The sequence below is a fragment of the Cydia pomonella genome, chromosome 18, assembly GCF_033807575.1.
Source record: "Cydia pomonella isolate Wapato2018A chromosome 18, ilCydPomo1, whole genome shotgun sequence".
NCBI lineage: Eukaryota > Metazoa > Arthropoda > Insecta > Lepidoptera > Tortricidae > Cydia > Cydia pomonella.
Window position 1 is genome coordinate 4560269 of NC_084720.1, and position 18169 is coordinate 4578437.

General features: G+C 36.6%; 1 protein-coding gene across 1 annotated transcript; it reads left to right on the plus strand.

Annotated features, from left to right (window-relative positions):
- Nucleotides 1–226: 226 nt before the first annotated feature.
- LOC133527972 (uncharacterized) lies at nt 227–18121 on the plus strand. The gene is made up of 5 exons (XM_061865195.1): nt 227–1521; nt 11098–11338; nt 12535–12697; nt 13733–13894; nt 14630–18121. Exons 1-5 carry the CDS (start codon nt 1335–1337, stop codon nt 14756–14758), a joined length of 882 nt encoding a protein of 293 aa, XP_061721179.1. The 5' UTR covers nt 227–1334; the 3' UTR covers nt 14759–18121.
- The last annotated feature ends 48 nt before the right edge of the window (nt 18122–18169 follow it).

The following is an 18169-nucleotide window of genomic DNA, read 5'->3' on the forward strand; positions in this document are numbered from 1 at the left end:
ATACTATAATCTCTAAAATGTGTGACTTGGACTGCACGATAACGTGTACTGCTGCTAGTAAATTATATTTGTTGTCTTGGATTTGGATACTCGCATAATTGTAATCAAACTTCACAGGTAAGTTCGTTTGATTATTAATTATGGACTACATATGTACATACATAAACTAATTAGACTAAGCTTATCACTATAATTTAATTAATATTAATAGTTGTGGGTGTAGATAGGAATTTCGGTTCTGTTTGTCAGAATATGTCAAGAGTGGGATTTTGGGGAGGCGAAGGCCTAAAAAACAGCAACTAATAAACTGTCCTTACTACTTTTTGTTTGTCTCATTACCTGCTTTTACCTTATTCATTATTAAGATATAGAATTTTAAATGCATCGTAATTTTTTTCTCTATGAGAGGCTGAGTTTAGCTCGCACGTAAGGATGGAGGCATAAATTTTCTGAACTGATTCACCGCGAATGCCCCCGATTGTACTATAGGGACTTTTATCATACCCAACTAAAGGCCACTTGCACCAATCCTGGGTAAGCCACTAACTCGGAGTTAACCGTTAACCCAGTGTCAAATTTTACTGGTAACCATGATAACTCCAGGTTTAACCAGTTAACCCCTAATGGCTAACCCTGGAAGGCGAAAGTGACCCGAAGGATCACAATCCTATTACCCCTACGGCTGGATTCGAATTTTAAGATACGTCGAACATTTGTAAGAGATAAGATTTAGATTACATATGTCAGTGTCAAAAGTGAAGTTTCTTCAAACAAAAACGTCTCTTGACATTGACATATCCAATCCATATCGTATCTTTAGGAAACCTTTGACGTATGTTAAAGTTCGAATCGGGCCAATAGTACTATTAAGTGAAAAAGTGAAAACCGAAAAACTCACCGAAAAACGTCTTAGGTGGTACGGCCACGTGAACAGGCGTAGTGATTATCATGTCGTCAGGGTCGCATTAAAAATTCCGGAACGTAAAAGAGGCCCAGGCCGCCGTCCGTTGACCTGGTGGTCAAACATAGAAAGAGACCTCAATCTATCCCAGATGTCAAAAGAGACAACCCAAAACAGAGTAACTTGGCGCAGAAGAGTGAGGAGATCCGACCGCAAATAAAGGGAATTGGGAAAGAAGAAGAAGAGTACTATTAAGTGAATACATAAACTATTTCAACTGGAACAGAATTGCATTTCTTTTGTTTCGTTTGATTTAAAAATAGAATATTTTTCTCTTGTACGGTGAGCCTCAGGAGGATAAGTAGGTACAGGAAGATAATACACAATAGCCTTTTAAAGCGCTTCAGCAGAGGCATCTTTGAATTTCCCTCAAATGACCACGCATGCGCACAAATATGTGTCAGGGTCGTGTCGCGACTCAAGGTCATCGCTGTTTCTACAGCAACCCGACTCCATACTTGACATTTCGTACCCCAATATCGGGTCCGACAGTCGTGTTTGTGGAAAAAATAGTGTTTTCCGTGCCAAAATGGACCTGGTGCCACCATTTACTGTTCAAGGTAGGGAAAAATACATTAAATAAGGAGCTTGTCTTTTGAGGTTATTTTGTAGCCTTCTAAATCGTTGTTAGGTTTTTTTTTTGTTTATCGCTGTTTTCTTGATTTATTGTTGTTTTTTCCTGTTTCTGATGGATTTATGTAATCAAGGGTCATGTCTCTTGCATGTTGATATTACGGTAAGTAAGTCGAATCATCATTATTGGTTTTCGTGCTATGAATTATTTTTAGATATTAAACGACTGTTTGTAATGTAAATATTGTGTTTCGAAGGAATAACTGACTTTTTCAACGCAAATAGTCTAAATATTCGTTAAAACTAGACAGATACCTAAAACACTTAAACTAAGTGATTTTCTCTTTTATTTGGCAGTTAATAAAACCTTGGTAGTAATTAAATATTCAGATTAATTAGTATTCTGTCTGGTTGCCTAGCAGCGGCCAGCGAGTAGTGTCTGTCAGTATTTCGTGTACATTCTGTAGAAGTCCATTGTTTTAAAGCTCAGTAAATGGGGTTTATCATACAAACCACTGCATCCAGTTAATATTTCTTTTATTACATCAATACACCGTATTAACTAAGAACAAATCGTACATAATATCGGTCGACGGCATTCCGCCAAAATCTGACAGTTCTCTATATAAAACTAAAATGACCATAAACACAACAACCAAAAAGTATAAAGCCCGGTGCATACTACACGTTATTATCAGTATAAGGCCACATACAGGATATTAACTATTGTGATGCTTACAGCTTCGGCCATCCTTTTTTTTAAAAGTGAGCCCTCTCACTAAAAGTAATTATAAACATTAATAACAACAGCAATATATCGTAACACGTTTATCGATATCAAAGATAAACATTCACAACAACAGTATTTGTAAACTTCTACACAGTACACTTCTTATGCACAGTATGGGCTCACGTGAATCAATCATAGCCAATAGTAACCTTTAAGCTTATTGAGAAATAAATCTTAACGCTTAACATGCTTGAATCTGAGATCATGTAAACAGTCATTGAATACAACCAACACCTGGTAGCATTAACAGCCTTCTTTAGATAGTCTTTCAATATATGAACTAACTTACAATCATGGTCTGCTCTAGGCAGTCTGCCAAAGTATAAACCAACCTCAACGATCACAGTCTGCCCTCAAGGCCTGATCTAAACAATTTGGCAAAGTATAATACATGATCGTAAACAATCACAGTCTGCACTCAAGGCCTGCTCTAAATAGTTTGACAAAGTATACTACATGATCATAAACAATCACAGTCTGCACTCAAGGCCTGCTCTAAACAGTTTGGCAAAGTATAATATATGATCATAAACAATCACAGTCTGCACTCAAGGCCTGCTCTAAACAGTTGGGCAAAGTATAATACATGATCATAAACAATCACAGTTTGCACTCAAGGCCTGCTCTAAACAGTTGGACAAAGTATAATACATGATCATAAACAATCACAGTCTGCACTCAAGGCCTGCTCTAAACAGTCTGGCAAAGTATAAATACATGATCATAAACAATCACAGTCTGCCTCAAGGCCTGCTCTAAACAGTTTGAAAAAGTATATAACATGATCAGAAGCAATCACAGTCTGCCCTTAAGGCCTGCTCTAAACAGTTTGGCAAAATATAATACAAACCACAAACAATCACAGTCTGCCCTCAAGGCCTGCTCTAAACAGTTTGGCAAAGTATAAATCAACATCAAAAATCACAGTCTGCCCTCAAGGCCTGCTCTAGGAATTTTAACAAAATATAACACATCATAAACAATCACAGTCTGCCTTCAAGGCCTGCTCTAGACATCATTCCAAAGTATAAATTGTTATAGCCTGCTCTAGACTTGACTGGTCTAGACAGTCTGCCATCACGGCCTGCTCTAAAAGACAAGCTGCTATCAAAGCCTGTTCTAGACAGTCTGCCAAAACTCACACCTAATCATTTTAATGATTTAATTTGTTAGGGCCTGCTCTAGACTAGATTAGTCTAGACAGTCTGCCACAACGGCCTGCTCTAGAAGACAGGCTGCTATCATAGCCTGTTCTAGACAGTCTGCCAAACCTCACACCTAATCATTGTAATGATTTAATTTGTTATGGCCTGCTCTAGACTAGATTCGTCTAGACAGTCTGCCATCACGGCCTGCTCTAGAAGACAGGCTGCTATCATAGCCTGTTCTAGACAGTCTGCCAAACCTCACACCTAATCATTGTACTGATTTAATTTGTTATGGCCTGCTTCAGACTAGATTAGTCTAGACAGTCTGTCATCACGGCCTGCTCTAGAAGACAGGCTGCTATCATAGCTTGTTCTAGACAGTCTGCCTTCAAGGCCTACTCTGGGCAGTTTGTCAAAGTATAAACGAATATAATGAATCAGGCAACAAGGCCAACTTCTTCAATTTCAACATTTATTCAGCAAATAGGCCACAAGGGCACTTTTACACGTCAACATGGAATTTGCATACAATTAAAAAAACACATCAACAATTATAAAATACAACTAACCGCAAATATAAATTCAAACAAATTACAAGTATCTCATATTACAAGTACCTTAACAGCATATATACCTACTTATGGCCTCTAGACAGTCTGCCATCAGGGCCTGCTCTAGATTGTCAGCCAAAGTATAAACTAACATAATAAACAGTCTGCCATTACGGCCTGTACTAGACAGTCTGCCAAACTGACCAACCCAACCAACCCAACACTCAGAGACTCTCGCTGGTCAGATGCAGATTGCTATATCCTGGACACGGCGTGTATAGTACGCCGGTTTCTCACTCAGCGGCCCTGGCCATCGGCAGCTTGCACCCTGCCCCACTGCCGACATCACCATGTAATAGCTTAACCTTCTTTGCTTTAGTCAGCTCTTGCTGCGAGACCCTCGCTTATCATCAACTTCATTCGTCCAGCCAGGTTACCAGCGTTGAAACATAAAACAAATAAAAATGTTATAATTATTGGCAGTAGCAAAGATCGTTTTAGTCACAGTCATCATTAACAATGAACATTTTATAAGCCATAATTATCGACACAGTCGATCATTATCAACATCATCAGTCGTTACTATAATATACCTAATCATCATCTATATTCTATATCGTCATCAAAGTCGATCATCATCATTCAGTCATTATCATCTTCAACATCATCAATCGTTACTATAATATACCTAATCATCATCTATATTCTATATCGTCATCAAAATCGATCATCATCGTTCAGTCAAGCATTATCGCCGACATTGTCATCGAAATCACCCAGCTCCGTTATCATCATCGATTTGGTCAGTTATTGACCGTTATAGACATCGAGGCAAACACCGTCGCTGACACCGTCACTGTAGACGACATGTTCAGTCATATACATCATCATCGTTATCGGAACTCTGTTGCCTAAGATTTTCCTTAGGTACCTGATTTACTCATAGGTGCTGAAATCGTAATCAGATGTCACAACATTAATTAAATAAAATGACATAAATATTCAATCAATTCATCAACACTGAAAATAATTACTTTTAAAACGTGTTTTTTTTTTGTTCGTTGTTACATCCGGTTATTGCCTATACTAGTGATGACAACACACTTCATGGCGAAAATGCAATCACTAATTTTGTGTTTATTAAACACGGTTGTTTTGCCTAAATATTTTTAATATCACCCACTTATTTCTTGTCATCACTGTACCTTCTGTCACAAAATCATGTGTGTCTTAATCTTTGTTATCTACTTTTAACTTCATTCACATAACTCACTCTGGTGTGTATATCCTTTGTTTAGGTCAATCACACAGTTCTTCACAAAACCATACTAAAATGTCTTAGTAAATAATTGGTGTTACCTGTTGTATTCATCAATTTTACATTTTAAGTCAATTTTCAATGACAATCCTGTAAGTCTTGTCTTTTCAAAGGAACACTGATTTTGTTAGCATATTAATTTTATATAAATTGATTTTCTCAAACTTTACAATGTTTTTATATAACTAAGTAAAGTGCTTTTACCTTTGTAAGACACTTTCTGGTCGTGTCCATTACTTACACCTTTACCTACTTTTTAGTAACCTGAAATTTAATGATTGAATACCACTAACTGTTAAGTTTATTAACCTGAACCTGTCATACAATAATTATTTCAGATTCACCCTTAAAGCAAATGAAACTATAAGTCACTAATAAATTGTATTTCATAGCAACAATTCATGATTTCATTCGTGATTTGTTATTGGATTGTACAGCTGCATTATTTAAATTTTCATACCTAGTAACTTTAAGAAAAATAATACAACATTCATTGACTTATAAATTTCTTCATAAAGATGGGACTTACGGGCACCCAGTATGGTGCCAGCACAGCGGTGTCAGTGAATGCGAGCCAAGCGTGCACTCCAAAGTAACTATGCGACTGATGCAAACTCATCAACCATCAATGTGCATTGTAGCAATCGAACTAGGCACACCAAATGAGAATGTTCGGTTATATGAATGGGCATATCTTTACTTTTGAAATCTTTGACAACACTAATATTTTCAACAATATGACCATGTGTGTTGACAGCACAGAAAAGTAATCTGTTCACTCAATCCTGTTAAACTAATGCTTTTATAGGCAGAATTTGCACTATGCTATTTGCACTTACTAAAATGCATAAAAAACACACAAACATAGATAAATACTGCTTCTCAACTATGTAAAGGTATTAAGTATTATATATAGTATTAATAGAGCTACAAGAATTCTAAATAAAAATACTTGCATGATGTGAAATGTCAAAATCCAAAACGGGCCCGAGACATCAACATCATATTCCCTGAATGATAATAATGATGCTTTGAAATTGTAATTTATATTTTGGCACCGTAGAGGAACATGACAGCAGTAAATTGGTGCAAGTCTGTTTTACAATATAAAATGGTACTTAATATCATTAATGATATTAATTTAACTTCCTTGGTTTGTATGTGAGGTGTGAGGGTTAATACCTTCGCTGCAGCATTAAGTGTAACTAACCATACTTTGTATGGGGTCTTTCAACCACCTACCGCAGTGAAGATGTCAAGTCTGGAATAATATCCCTATAGTCCAATATGCAAAATTTCCATACTTACATCAAATGATATCTAAAATTTCCAAAAATTCAGAACATTTATTTTCATCTTTAAATTGTATAAGTACCTATGTAAATATTTCTCATATACAAAATTAGATTATTGTGATGCTACATTTAAAACAATATTATGAAAAAGACATGAAACTATCAGTATCATTTCATATTTAAAAATCATATAGTGTGTGTGATTCCATTCATTCAGTTTTGTTTCTATTTGCCTCTCTTTAAATTTCCAGATAAATAATTTTCAATATACTTAGCAATGATAGGCAAGTAAATGCTTATACCTATATCATTCAATATCTTCAATTAACTTTTTTCTTTTGAATTTTCCCATATGAGTACCTAAAACCTAAATAACTTTTATAAATAAATAATTTGTTTGTTATCAAATCATAAACGAATTCATTTGTGTATTTTATCCAAAATGATTTAAATGATTTTTATTAAGATTCTATTGAGACCAAAGTAGATAGAAGTATATTTTAATGAGTGTGCTGCTTGCTAAAGGCCTCCTTTAGCTCTTTTTCTTTAAAACTATCATGGGCCACTGTCCTACAATTCTAGCCCGCTGACAGATTAAGTTCTTCCTCTCATCTTAGTTATACCATCATTCCATCATAGCAAAAACCTCTAGGATACCAATCCAATACCTTTTTTTTGTTATCTCTTAACATATATAAGTATTATATACTCATGCATAATTAAAAAAAACCTTTCATTGCCATTAGTCCATCCAAAAATAGTAATAGTCAACATTCAACTTACAGAATGTCATTATACAACTCAGTGTTAATAACTAGATTCACTGAGCACTTGCACTGCACAATGCCATCCTTACCGCGTTGCCTTCCTTCATAACCATGTCACAGGCTCTTAAGTATGGCTCTTGTCTCACCAGAAAGTTGATGGTTGATTGCTTGCGCTTGCATTTTCGAGATCTACTCTCATTGTATTCCGTCTCATCTCACAAAACCGAAAACAAACAATGACAAGAACACGGGTTAATAAATAGGTCAATACCATAGCAAATGTATGTAACTATGTACAGTACATTGAAAATTTAAAACAAAACTTTTGATTTATGCAAACGAAACGAACTGTCAATCGTTCTCTTTAGCGAGCAAAACAAACAAGCTAATGAAATCTTGTATCATTTATATACTATCAACTCAACTGTTTCGACTATGAAACAAACATTTAAAAGACCAAGCAACTTACATTTTTATGCACCTCTATACAAGTGAAAATAAATTAAGTGCATCCAATATCTATGTGGGCATTTGAATTCATAATCCCGCTTTCTGAGATGTAGAAGTCCATTGTTTTAAAGCTCAGCAAATGGGGTTTATCATACAAACCACTGCATCCAGTTAATATTTCTTTTATTACATCAATACACCGTATTAACTAAGAACAAATCGTACATAATATCGGTCGACGGCATTCCGCCAAAATCTGACAGTTCTCTATATAAAACTAAAATGACCATAAACACAACAACCAAAAAGTATAAAGCCCGGTGCATACTACACGTTATTATCAGTATAAGGCCACATACAGGATATTAACTATTGTGATGCTTACAATTCTAAACACAATCAGGCGTATTCAAATTAATTTAATTATAGATATGGATTAGATATGAAAATGTGTCACTGTCGAAAGTGTAGTTTTTAGTTAAAGAATACATATCTTATTCAGATAGAATTCATATCCTTTAATTAAAATTAGGATACGCCTAAATGCCCTGAATGTTAGACAGTGAATATGTTGCTTATTTAGGTATCTTTTCTGAATCTTTACACTATTTTGGTTCACTTCGAAATATTTCAATTGTTTTTTAGCATTAAAGCAAGCCTTAAAATTAATTATTTTCAGTCTGAAAATGTACATTGTAAATGTAGTTAATAAGCTTTAATATTTTCTGTTTTCTATTACTATTGTCTGGGAGAGGGAGGACACTGACTTCTTCTTTTTACCTAGCTTAGTAGTCAGGGACTTCAACGCTTATATGTATAGTCGTTCGTTTTGTAGCTGGCCCCGATCAGCTTGTCCTTTGTCTAAGTAAAACCGCAAGTGCTACTACCTGCAAAAAATAATTCTAATTGGCACCTGAGCGCGGGCTAGTCGCACGTTCTAAGAACCAGCGTAAGTACGATCTCCGATAACGCGCCTTTGTTACGCATCTCGATGACACATTTTAGAATGGTTCTGTAGCGTTAGACTCGCCGGCCCACAGTAACCGTAGAGGGACCAGACACAGCCTCGCAACATATTTTTCCATTAGTTCATTTTGAATCTTATTGTAGTTCGAATAGAGTCACAAATCAATAACTGGTTAAAGCGAACGAAACGTTTTTTATGCGGGTAGCACGTGCCGTTTTACTTAAAATAGACAAAGGATTAGCCGTTCAGGCCAGCTACAAAACGAACGACTATACTTGCTTTTTGTCAATAAAAAATATTTATTATTTATAACTATTATTATTTTATCACGTATAGTGCACATTTTTGGCAATATATTAATTTAATAGTAAATGTATTAATCTTTTTCCTTTTCTTTGAAAAACTTTTTTTTGTACGAATGAAATACTCAAATCTTAACGTTCCCTGTCCCTCAAACAAGGGAAAAAAATTTCTCCAAACTCACTTCAATATTTGTTTTATTAGGGTTCATACCTCATTAGGAAAAAAAAACAAATACCCTAATAGGATCACTTTATTGTCCGTCTGTCTGTCAAGACCCTTTATCTCAGGAACGCGTGGAGGTATCGAGCTGAAACTAAAATCATATACTCAGGTCGACAGTCCCTTTAAGCGATGGAAAAATAAAACTTCTAAGTTAACGTAAATTAAAGATTTCTCTCAATAGGTTGAGTTTGGGCAGCTAAAAAAAAATACGTGTCCGTTATTTTAGACTACTCTATAACATATATAAATATAAATCAAATCGGAACCGGACAGTTGGGTACCTTTCCTTGTCAGTTTACAATATTTTCCAGCTTGCAACAAAATTCACCATGCGCTATTGATGCACATGATGGCAGAACCTACTATGCACAAGAAAACACTTGACGTGTAAATGTGCCTGTTTATGGTTCCGATTCAGACCACAAGATGGCAGACCCTCCAACGCGCACGGTCCCTATAGCACACCGTACAATTTTCAGTTTGACATTTCTAGTTATCCTTGTGAAACGGGAACTCTTTGAATTCGCACTCAATTTCTCGCATAATTGATCTAGTTTGGTCCAGGACTGTCTCATTACAAACATAGACACAGATAATCACAACAACACGATAGGGTCATCAAGTTAAGCGAATTATTAGCTGACGCTAAAATCGAGGTTAATCACCAACTAACACCTTACACCGGCTTCCTCGTTCTACTTACCCTGTCGAGTTAATTCTTGCTAATTTGGTACGCTATAGCTGCTACGGGGTTATGCAAAACTGGAAATACATATAGATTTACATACGTGGAAATATTATATTTTCCCGTCGCTCTCGTAGACTTTGTTAAACGAGACTTCGGCAAAAACTTATTGTTGTTACTTAAGGGAATAATAATATAAATAATAATAATAATTCAGCCTAAATACGTCTCACTGCTGGGCACAGGCCTACTCTCATGCGCGAGAGGGCTCGGGCTACAGTCCCGACGCTAGCCCAATGCGGATTGGGGACTTCACATACACCTTTGAATTTCTTCGCTTTAGGGAATATGTACGAAATATAAAACATTCTATTTATTGTCTCCAGGTTATAAATAAGTAATCTATCTACCAGTATGTGCTGAAATTAGTCTGTTTAACCGATTTATTAAGAAATTTATATCATTTTAGGCTTGTATGACAGCCAGGGATCGGAACCGGTTTTTTTTGGAAAAACTTTGAAATAAACATATATTTCAGTTTATTTTATACTCCAAATATAGGACTCGGTTGTGTTTTTAGATAACGTCTTCGTATTATAAGATTGCCCAATTAGAAATGAAATAATTAACAAAGAACGAAAAAATACCGTTTTCGTTCCCATAGAAAAAATACCGGTTTCCGATCCCTGATGACAGCTAAGTCGATTAAACTCGGAAACAAGTCAGTAAGCTTGAGAATATAGTGCTAATTTGATGACTTGGCTACGTCGTGAAATATGTCCAAACCAAATATGACTTTCTCAGCATTTTCAAAAATATTAGAAGAACGGCATTCCGTAAGCGACATTTTTATGTAATGCCTGTTTAATAAAGAATTGACATTAAAGCAGACTCTTTTCTTGCTTTTATTAACCTCGTCCAAAACTTTCTTATGTAGGTACTATATTTAAGCCCATCGGTATTCGTAGATATTGAAAGGTGTCATTTAAAGTTATGAAAGCAGTATATACTTGGATAAGTTACTCATAATTTAAATCTATTTCTTTAAAGAAAACTGATTTTTCCAGCTGCGTGCAGCGTCCAACCTCTAGAAGATTACGACGGTCCTCGAGCCCCCCTGCTCCGACAAGTTTCTCTGGACGAAGAACGCCGTGACGACTGCCGGGGGCACTGGCGGGGCTCTCACCTCCTTGGTGAAGAGGAGGAGAAGGGTATCAGACTGTTTCGAGCACTGCTGCTGCAGCACCTGAGGCTGGAGGAGCTGAGGCCGCCGCCGTGTATTGTGGCAAGCGCGAGGCCTGACCCAAGGTAAGCATGGCTTTAGAAGGCTGTCACTTTTATGTAGCTCATTGGCAAAAGCTCAGTTATCCGTTAAAGCGAAGTAGATTTATGTAGTTTATTTACTCAGAAATAATGCATAATTTATTTATGAAACTGTCTCTGATACCAAAGAAAAAAACATTTAGTATAACCTACATATTCAATTCAAGCAACATAGCCACACCTTAATACAATTATCCGTACAATTAGTGACTAAAGGGTGTGCCCGGTCGACGTGAAATACAGAATCAATCAATCAATCAAAACTTTATTGATAAAATATAGTTATTTTACATGTCAACTCATTATATCTATTTAATAGGATCGCACATTATTATTTTATAGATGAAATCATTAATCATTATTATTACGGGTCGAATTAATTTAACTTATTTTCAAAAAATTTAATCAGATTTATATAATATTCAAATATAATTTGAATGATTGAAGAATGATTTATATACGGTATATTGTAGTACGGGTGATATAATGTGGAAATTTTGTTATGCATTTTAACCACTAAGGTGCAAAAATTCACAATAATTTATCACAACAATAATTTAGCAGCGCGTGTTTAGACTAGACCACGTCAGATATTTTAGCACATTATGTCATATCTTGCTTTACTTTGTAGCTGACTGAGCCTACGATTTTGATAGCCTAAGGCCTAGGGTTGGTTGTACCAAAACAAACCGTCTGCCACCGCTAAGACACACAGTATTACTTTTTTACTAAGCACCACAAGCTCTAGAAGGCTTATGTTACGGGTATGTATAGATAGCGATTATATTATATATAAATACTGAAATACATGGAAAACACCCATGACTTAGGAAAATATATTTGTGCTCACCACACATACATATGCTCAATTGCTCAAAGGTTGGCTGGAAGAGATCTCTTATAGGGATAAGTTCGCCTTTGTACATTGCCAACATTCTCTTTTATTGGAACTTTACCTGTCTTATGTATAATAAAGTGTTTACATACATACACATGCCCTTACCGGGTTCGAGCCCAGGACCATCGGCTTCATAGACAGGGTCACTACCGATAAGGCCAGTCGTCGAATTGTATGGGGAATTGATAGTTGTGGCTGATTGGTCCGTCAATAGTGATGATGAAACCGGTCCTTAATTTGTACAATATATTTTATTTGAAATACCATCGCAAACAATTTTCAGAGGCTGGTGGATGTACTGGCGAGACTGGCGAGCACTCGAGCGAGCAATCAAGAGGTTCAGGAACACGAAGGCCAGAGGTCGGTTGGCTGAAAGGGCTGAAGATATCCCCCTTCTCTGTCTCGACGAGGTGGCCTTTGAGGACATCATGCAGGAGCTTTGCCAGGTAAATACTAGTATTTCAGAAAATCATAGGTTTCAGGAACACGAGGGCCAGAGGTCGGATGGCTGAGAGGACTGAAGACATCTCCCTTCTCTGTTTCGAAGAAGTGGCTTTTGAGAACATCATGCAGGAGTTGTGTCAGGTAAATTGTGAACAAGTAGTAGCTCAAAAAGACAATATAGAAGTTCATGCATATAAGTAGCAAAATACAACATAAATAAGTAATTCTAAGAATGAAAAAAAAAATTGAAATTAACTATATCTTAAATTATCTATATATTGCGATACAACGAGGAAATGCCGCCAGCATCCTTGGTACAATGCCTCAAGGGCCTATTTTAGATATAAGCTAGTTATAGTAATCATCTGTATATATCCATTATTTATATTGTTATTGTCAATAAATAAATAATATCCTGCAAGTAAGGGCTCTTTTACAAGTCAATACGACAGGCTCCGACAAAACGTCCTGGCTCCAAAAAAACCTCAAGTTAGGACCTAAGTTATCTTTTGATTGGAAAAGGCAATACTTCTTTGGGTCAGGTTTTAGGCAATTTGAGTCGCAACCAGAAATTAGGGTACATTATACTTAACTTTACTACTAACTACATTATACTTCGGGAGTAGGAGAAATAACTTTTAATTTGTGCGTGTGTAAAAGTACATCGAGTAAGTTAGTATGAGGTAAGAGCTAGAGAGATAGAATAGACGGACTTTACTCCGGCATCCAAATCGTTAACTTTCGTTATGTCCACGTACAGAAAAGACACTGGATTTCCTGAATGTTTTTGATCTGTCAAGACCTTGCGAAAGCTTTGCAAGTTGGTTTGCTGTCGATTTCGTGATTAATGCAAGCATTGTCCAGGCTTATTGCAAGCCAGGCGCGACGCATTCGCTAGATTTAACGCACTTTATGGCCCTTGACTATAGGACATCGAGGCTGATGGTGACAAATGACAGGAGCTGCTAAACCAAGTGTTCACGATCCTCAGTAATCCTCAGTAAAGAAGAGAGAGATGACCCTTGTATGATTTGCAGGCCTGCGCCCACGTGGAGCAGCGAGCGCTGGTGGTGCTGGCGTTCCTCTGCGAGGTGTGCGCGCGCGCCGTGAGGGTCGGGGGCTGGTGCCGCGCCACCGACTGGGCCGCCACACATGTGGCACAGTACGCCACGCCCTGGGCTATTAGGCATGGCGGATGGGTAAGGGAACTTACTTAAGTATATACCCAAAGTTGAGAGCTATTAAAGCCTTTGTTTTCTGATTTGACAAAGGAACTAAAATAGAAGATGGTCGATGTTTTCCTCAGAAGTCGAATTTTCGGGAGTAAAACAAATATCCGACCTAAATCGCCAGTTACATCCACACTTTCCGATATCGGGCCGGATAGTCGTTTTCCGTTTCACGGAATATCAGCACATCGTTAACAATAATTGAAATGTAAAAAATACTTTGTATATAATTGCCAATAATGTTCAATGTTTGATATTTTTGCATATGAACCATTTTTCACATTTCAAATATTGTAAACGATGTGCTGATGTTTAGTGAAACGGAAAAATACTCTTGCTCGGGCCCGAAATCGGGTCTAATATCAGGCCTGACTAAGTGTGGATGTAATTGGCACTTAAAGGTAGCGTAGAGTTAGGTTATATTAGGGAGTTAGTGTAAGTGTATATTTAGTGTAAATACAATTGCCTACTATTTGCGTTGCAGCTTTAGACTACTTACTTGTCTCCAAAGTCCATCAATCAACTAGGAGACCTGTCAACCTTACACGAGTCAAAATACGATAGAATGGACAAAACCTCAGTCACTCAAAGTCTACCATAATCTTTATGATTTTTGTACTGTACATAATCACTGGAGGTGTTTTCCGTTACAGAAAACTACTAAGCTATCCTAATCCTAATCTAAATGATGTCTTCACTTTTCAGAGTAATGTGGTAGAAAAAGCCGGAGGCTGTCGTCGTGAAGAGAGCACACTCCTAGCTGGTGCAGCAGTAGCAGCACTTCTAGCATTTCTTCTCTTCTGCCGCACTCGTCTGCGACACTCTATCCTCTAAACATCGCCACACGCACACTTGGATTTCGCTTACCCCATTGATTGGCGCAGATTGCCAATCAACGCAATCGATTCATTCTATTGGCTAACGCCTACTTAGAACGATGGGTGCGCTCTATTGCCTATTCAAATTTCAAATTTCGAAGATACAAGTATAACGATTTGTAATGGCAACGGTGGCAACGAGTTCAACTGTCGGGTTGAGATGGATTGTCAGGAAATTGTAAGACTATCTTTTGGAGCTTTAGAAGGTGTGGGTATGGGTGTGATACTAAGGGCAATTTAATACCTAAATTAACTGTTGTAGATCATCAAGTGATACCTGGACGACCGGACGAGATTCGAACCCGTTACACTCGTTTAGCTGTCCGCGTCTTAACCCGCTGGGCCAGACAGACAGTGGCCGGCAACACGAAATTAGCGACCATATTCTGCGTCGAAAGAAAAACGCATGAAAACTCGAAAACACGCGTTTTCCCAAACATAAGACTAATCTAGATCGATTGTTTACCCCCAGAAACCCCCATATACCAAATTTCAGCAAAATCGTTAGAGCCGTTTCCGAGATCCCGGAAATATATATACATATATATATATATATACAAGAATTGCTCGTTTAAAGGTATAAGATATGGAATTCAACTTGTGATTACAGTAGATAGACTTTCGAGAGTTTAACGGTTTAACCATCTGAAGGCAGATAATTGTGGACTAAGTAAAGTTTTCTACGTATTTTAAGAATAAATGAGCCAAACGTGTATGACAATTATTCTAAGATGTCGTTTAGATATAGAATTTGAGACCTAATCGTATTGGTAATAATACTTCGCATTTTGCTTAGATTTCGGCTTAGCTCATATTTTAGTGTGTTAGCGTTTTGGCAAATTTAAATTATATTAAAGTTGGAATTTCATTCAATGTGACTGCTACATAATGCCTAATTATTTACAGTTACATGCACTGCTTTATCTACATCAATATCATAAGCTTAAAAAAAAAGTAATTTTATGCTTACAAATTAACTATAAAGACAAACTAAACATCAAATGGCGGTAATGCAAAATTTTTCGCGCATCCATTGTTTGTTTTAAATTCAGAGATAAACTAGAGTCGAGGGCCGACTGCCGTATCGTTCGATATCAAGTAACATGCGATCTTTTTCAAATTTGCTTGCAACTGACACTTCATTTCGAATAAAACGTCATCTCGACTGATATTAAGGGGCCCACTGATGAAGTCCGCTGGACGGTATCGGTATTGTTCTAACTGACAGGCCGATACCGTCCGGCCGACTGTTGAACAGGGGGCCTACCGCGAAAACCGAAATTCGCAAATTGCGGGGATCTTTCTCTTTTACTTTCACTAAGACGTAATTAGAGTGACAGATTTTCGCCTGCAATTGACGAACTTCGATTTTCGCGGTTATACGAGTAGCCCAGTGGGCCCCATTAGAATAGAGGCCAAATATTTTTTTGTTTCTCAGAGATGTTCTAAATTTGAATGTTATTGAGGTATTAGTTATCGATAACGTAAAGTTTAACGTAACGTCCTATGATATTTATTTATTTAGTTTAAATTACGATTTATCGTTTCTGAATATATTATAGGAAGGCCATGATATGGATGTAGATAACTATTAACGCCTAGTTTTCTATATACACTCAAATAATATCTAACAATACATTTAATACCTAATTATCTGACAATAATGAAACTTTTTTTGAGATTCCTCTTTACCCGGTTGTCAGACAAATATCAGGAGCCCAATGCAAATATGTATCAAAACCTTAACAAGTAGTTAAGTCGTAATCGGGCTCCGGGTTATGTTTTTACGAGTAAGTCATTTTTTTACTTGTGCACATTTAACTATTCTTTACGACTCTTTTCTACTCCTGTCATTGTTGTTTCCTAACTACTTAAATTAGAGAATTTTCAAAATAATTCCAACAACATTTTTACACATTGCTTGGCTACTTAATGTATGTTCGCATTTATGTAAATAGTTTGCATAAAAGTACCTAAAGGTCTAAAATATAGACATAAACATAAATTTGTATTAACTGTCTTTCACAAGTGCGGGGAAACTGCAGCGTTCGGGCGTTCTCGGCTCTGTTCGGCGCTGCTAGGAACAATTATTAGGGTTAGCAAAACTAGACGTCCTTGTGCCTGCACAACCACAGATAAGATAATATCTTGAATTTTGGCAACCCTAAATAGCCGAAAGGGATAGTGCCATACATTAGAAAGGTATAACATGATTCATCCATGAATCGCTGTCAAACTTTGGTTTTGTACGGAGTTTACTTTCTGTATGGTAGTACTATTATTTATTCTGTGCTTGCATCTTATTTCCGAAACAAAGTAAAAGAAAATTATACTGAAACCCTGGAAACAGTTTGTTCAGCAGAATCCGGTCCGATGTAGGTTTTTACTGTTCTCCGTGGAAAAAACGTCAACTTTCGGCACACTGCGCTAACCAAAGTTACCGATTTCCGATTACGTCGAACAGAAAAATAGTATACACACTTTGGGCAGTAAATAAGAAAGTTTCAGTTCACATTTAAGGCTAATTGCCTGATTCGAAGAATGATTTAGCCACGTTTAAGATCTTTAAAATATCGATAACTAAACGAAATGTCAAAATTGACGTTTATTTCGATTCCGCTGTGATCCCAATAAGATCTAGCTACGATATTTCTAACGTCAAAGTGATATTGGTTGCCCGAATCGAGCTGCATCTGTCAATTATACGACATACAAACGATATCTAAATGAGAACTTATCTAAACCAGAACTTATCGTTATCGTCGTTCTTCGAATCGGGCCGTAAGTATACACTTAGCACTTGTGCTTATTTGTTGTTGAGACGCAGCAGAGCAGATTTTGTAAAGTATAGAACGTCCTTGCGCCGCACTGTGTACAGCTAAAGGACGTTCGATACTTAACAAAATTTGCTCTGTCCTGCGCTGCGTGGGACTGCGTCGCCTGGTGCCGCCTCATGAAGTAAAAAGCATTTTACTCATTCTCGCTACGAGTAGCTTTAGCAAAATTGATTAATTTATGATTTAGGAATGTGTTTTATACTTTGAACTTCTGTATTTACCTATTTGCAATATTTTGCTTGCAATGATATTTTTGTAAAAATAAAAGCTAACAATTAATTTTTAAGGGAGAATATTTCCGATTTTTTGATATTTTGCTGATAGTAATAATCTAGTTTTTCAAATCACACGAAGATAAATAAATATAAAAAATATCAGTCACTTTTTCATCTCACGAAACTGTCCAGAGTGTAGGTAAGTTTCTATTATTGTTAATAATTATTTAGATTTAATAAAACAATAAATAAGTATATTATTGTTAATCGCTTCATGGTTTTATTCCTATTTTTAACTTTTCTCAATGAATTTAC

Bases quoted from the DNA above. Each gene is read 5' to 3' on its own strand.
- LOC133527972 (XM_061865195.1), top strand. From the start codon at position 1,335: ATGACCACGCATGCGCACAAATATGTGTCAGGGTCGTGTCGCGACTCA. The intron at 1,522-11,097 runs GTAGGGAAAAAT...TGATTTTTCCAG, and splicing joins GCCACCATTTACTGTTCAAG to CTGCGTGCAGCGTCCAACCT. The intron at 13,895-14,629 runs GTAAGGGAACTT...TTCACTTTTCAG, and splicing joins CTATTAGGCATGGCGGATGG to AGTAATGTGGTAGAAAAAGC.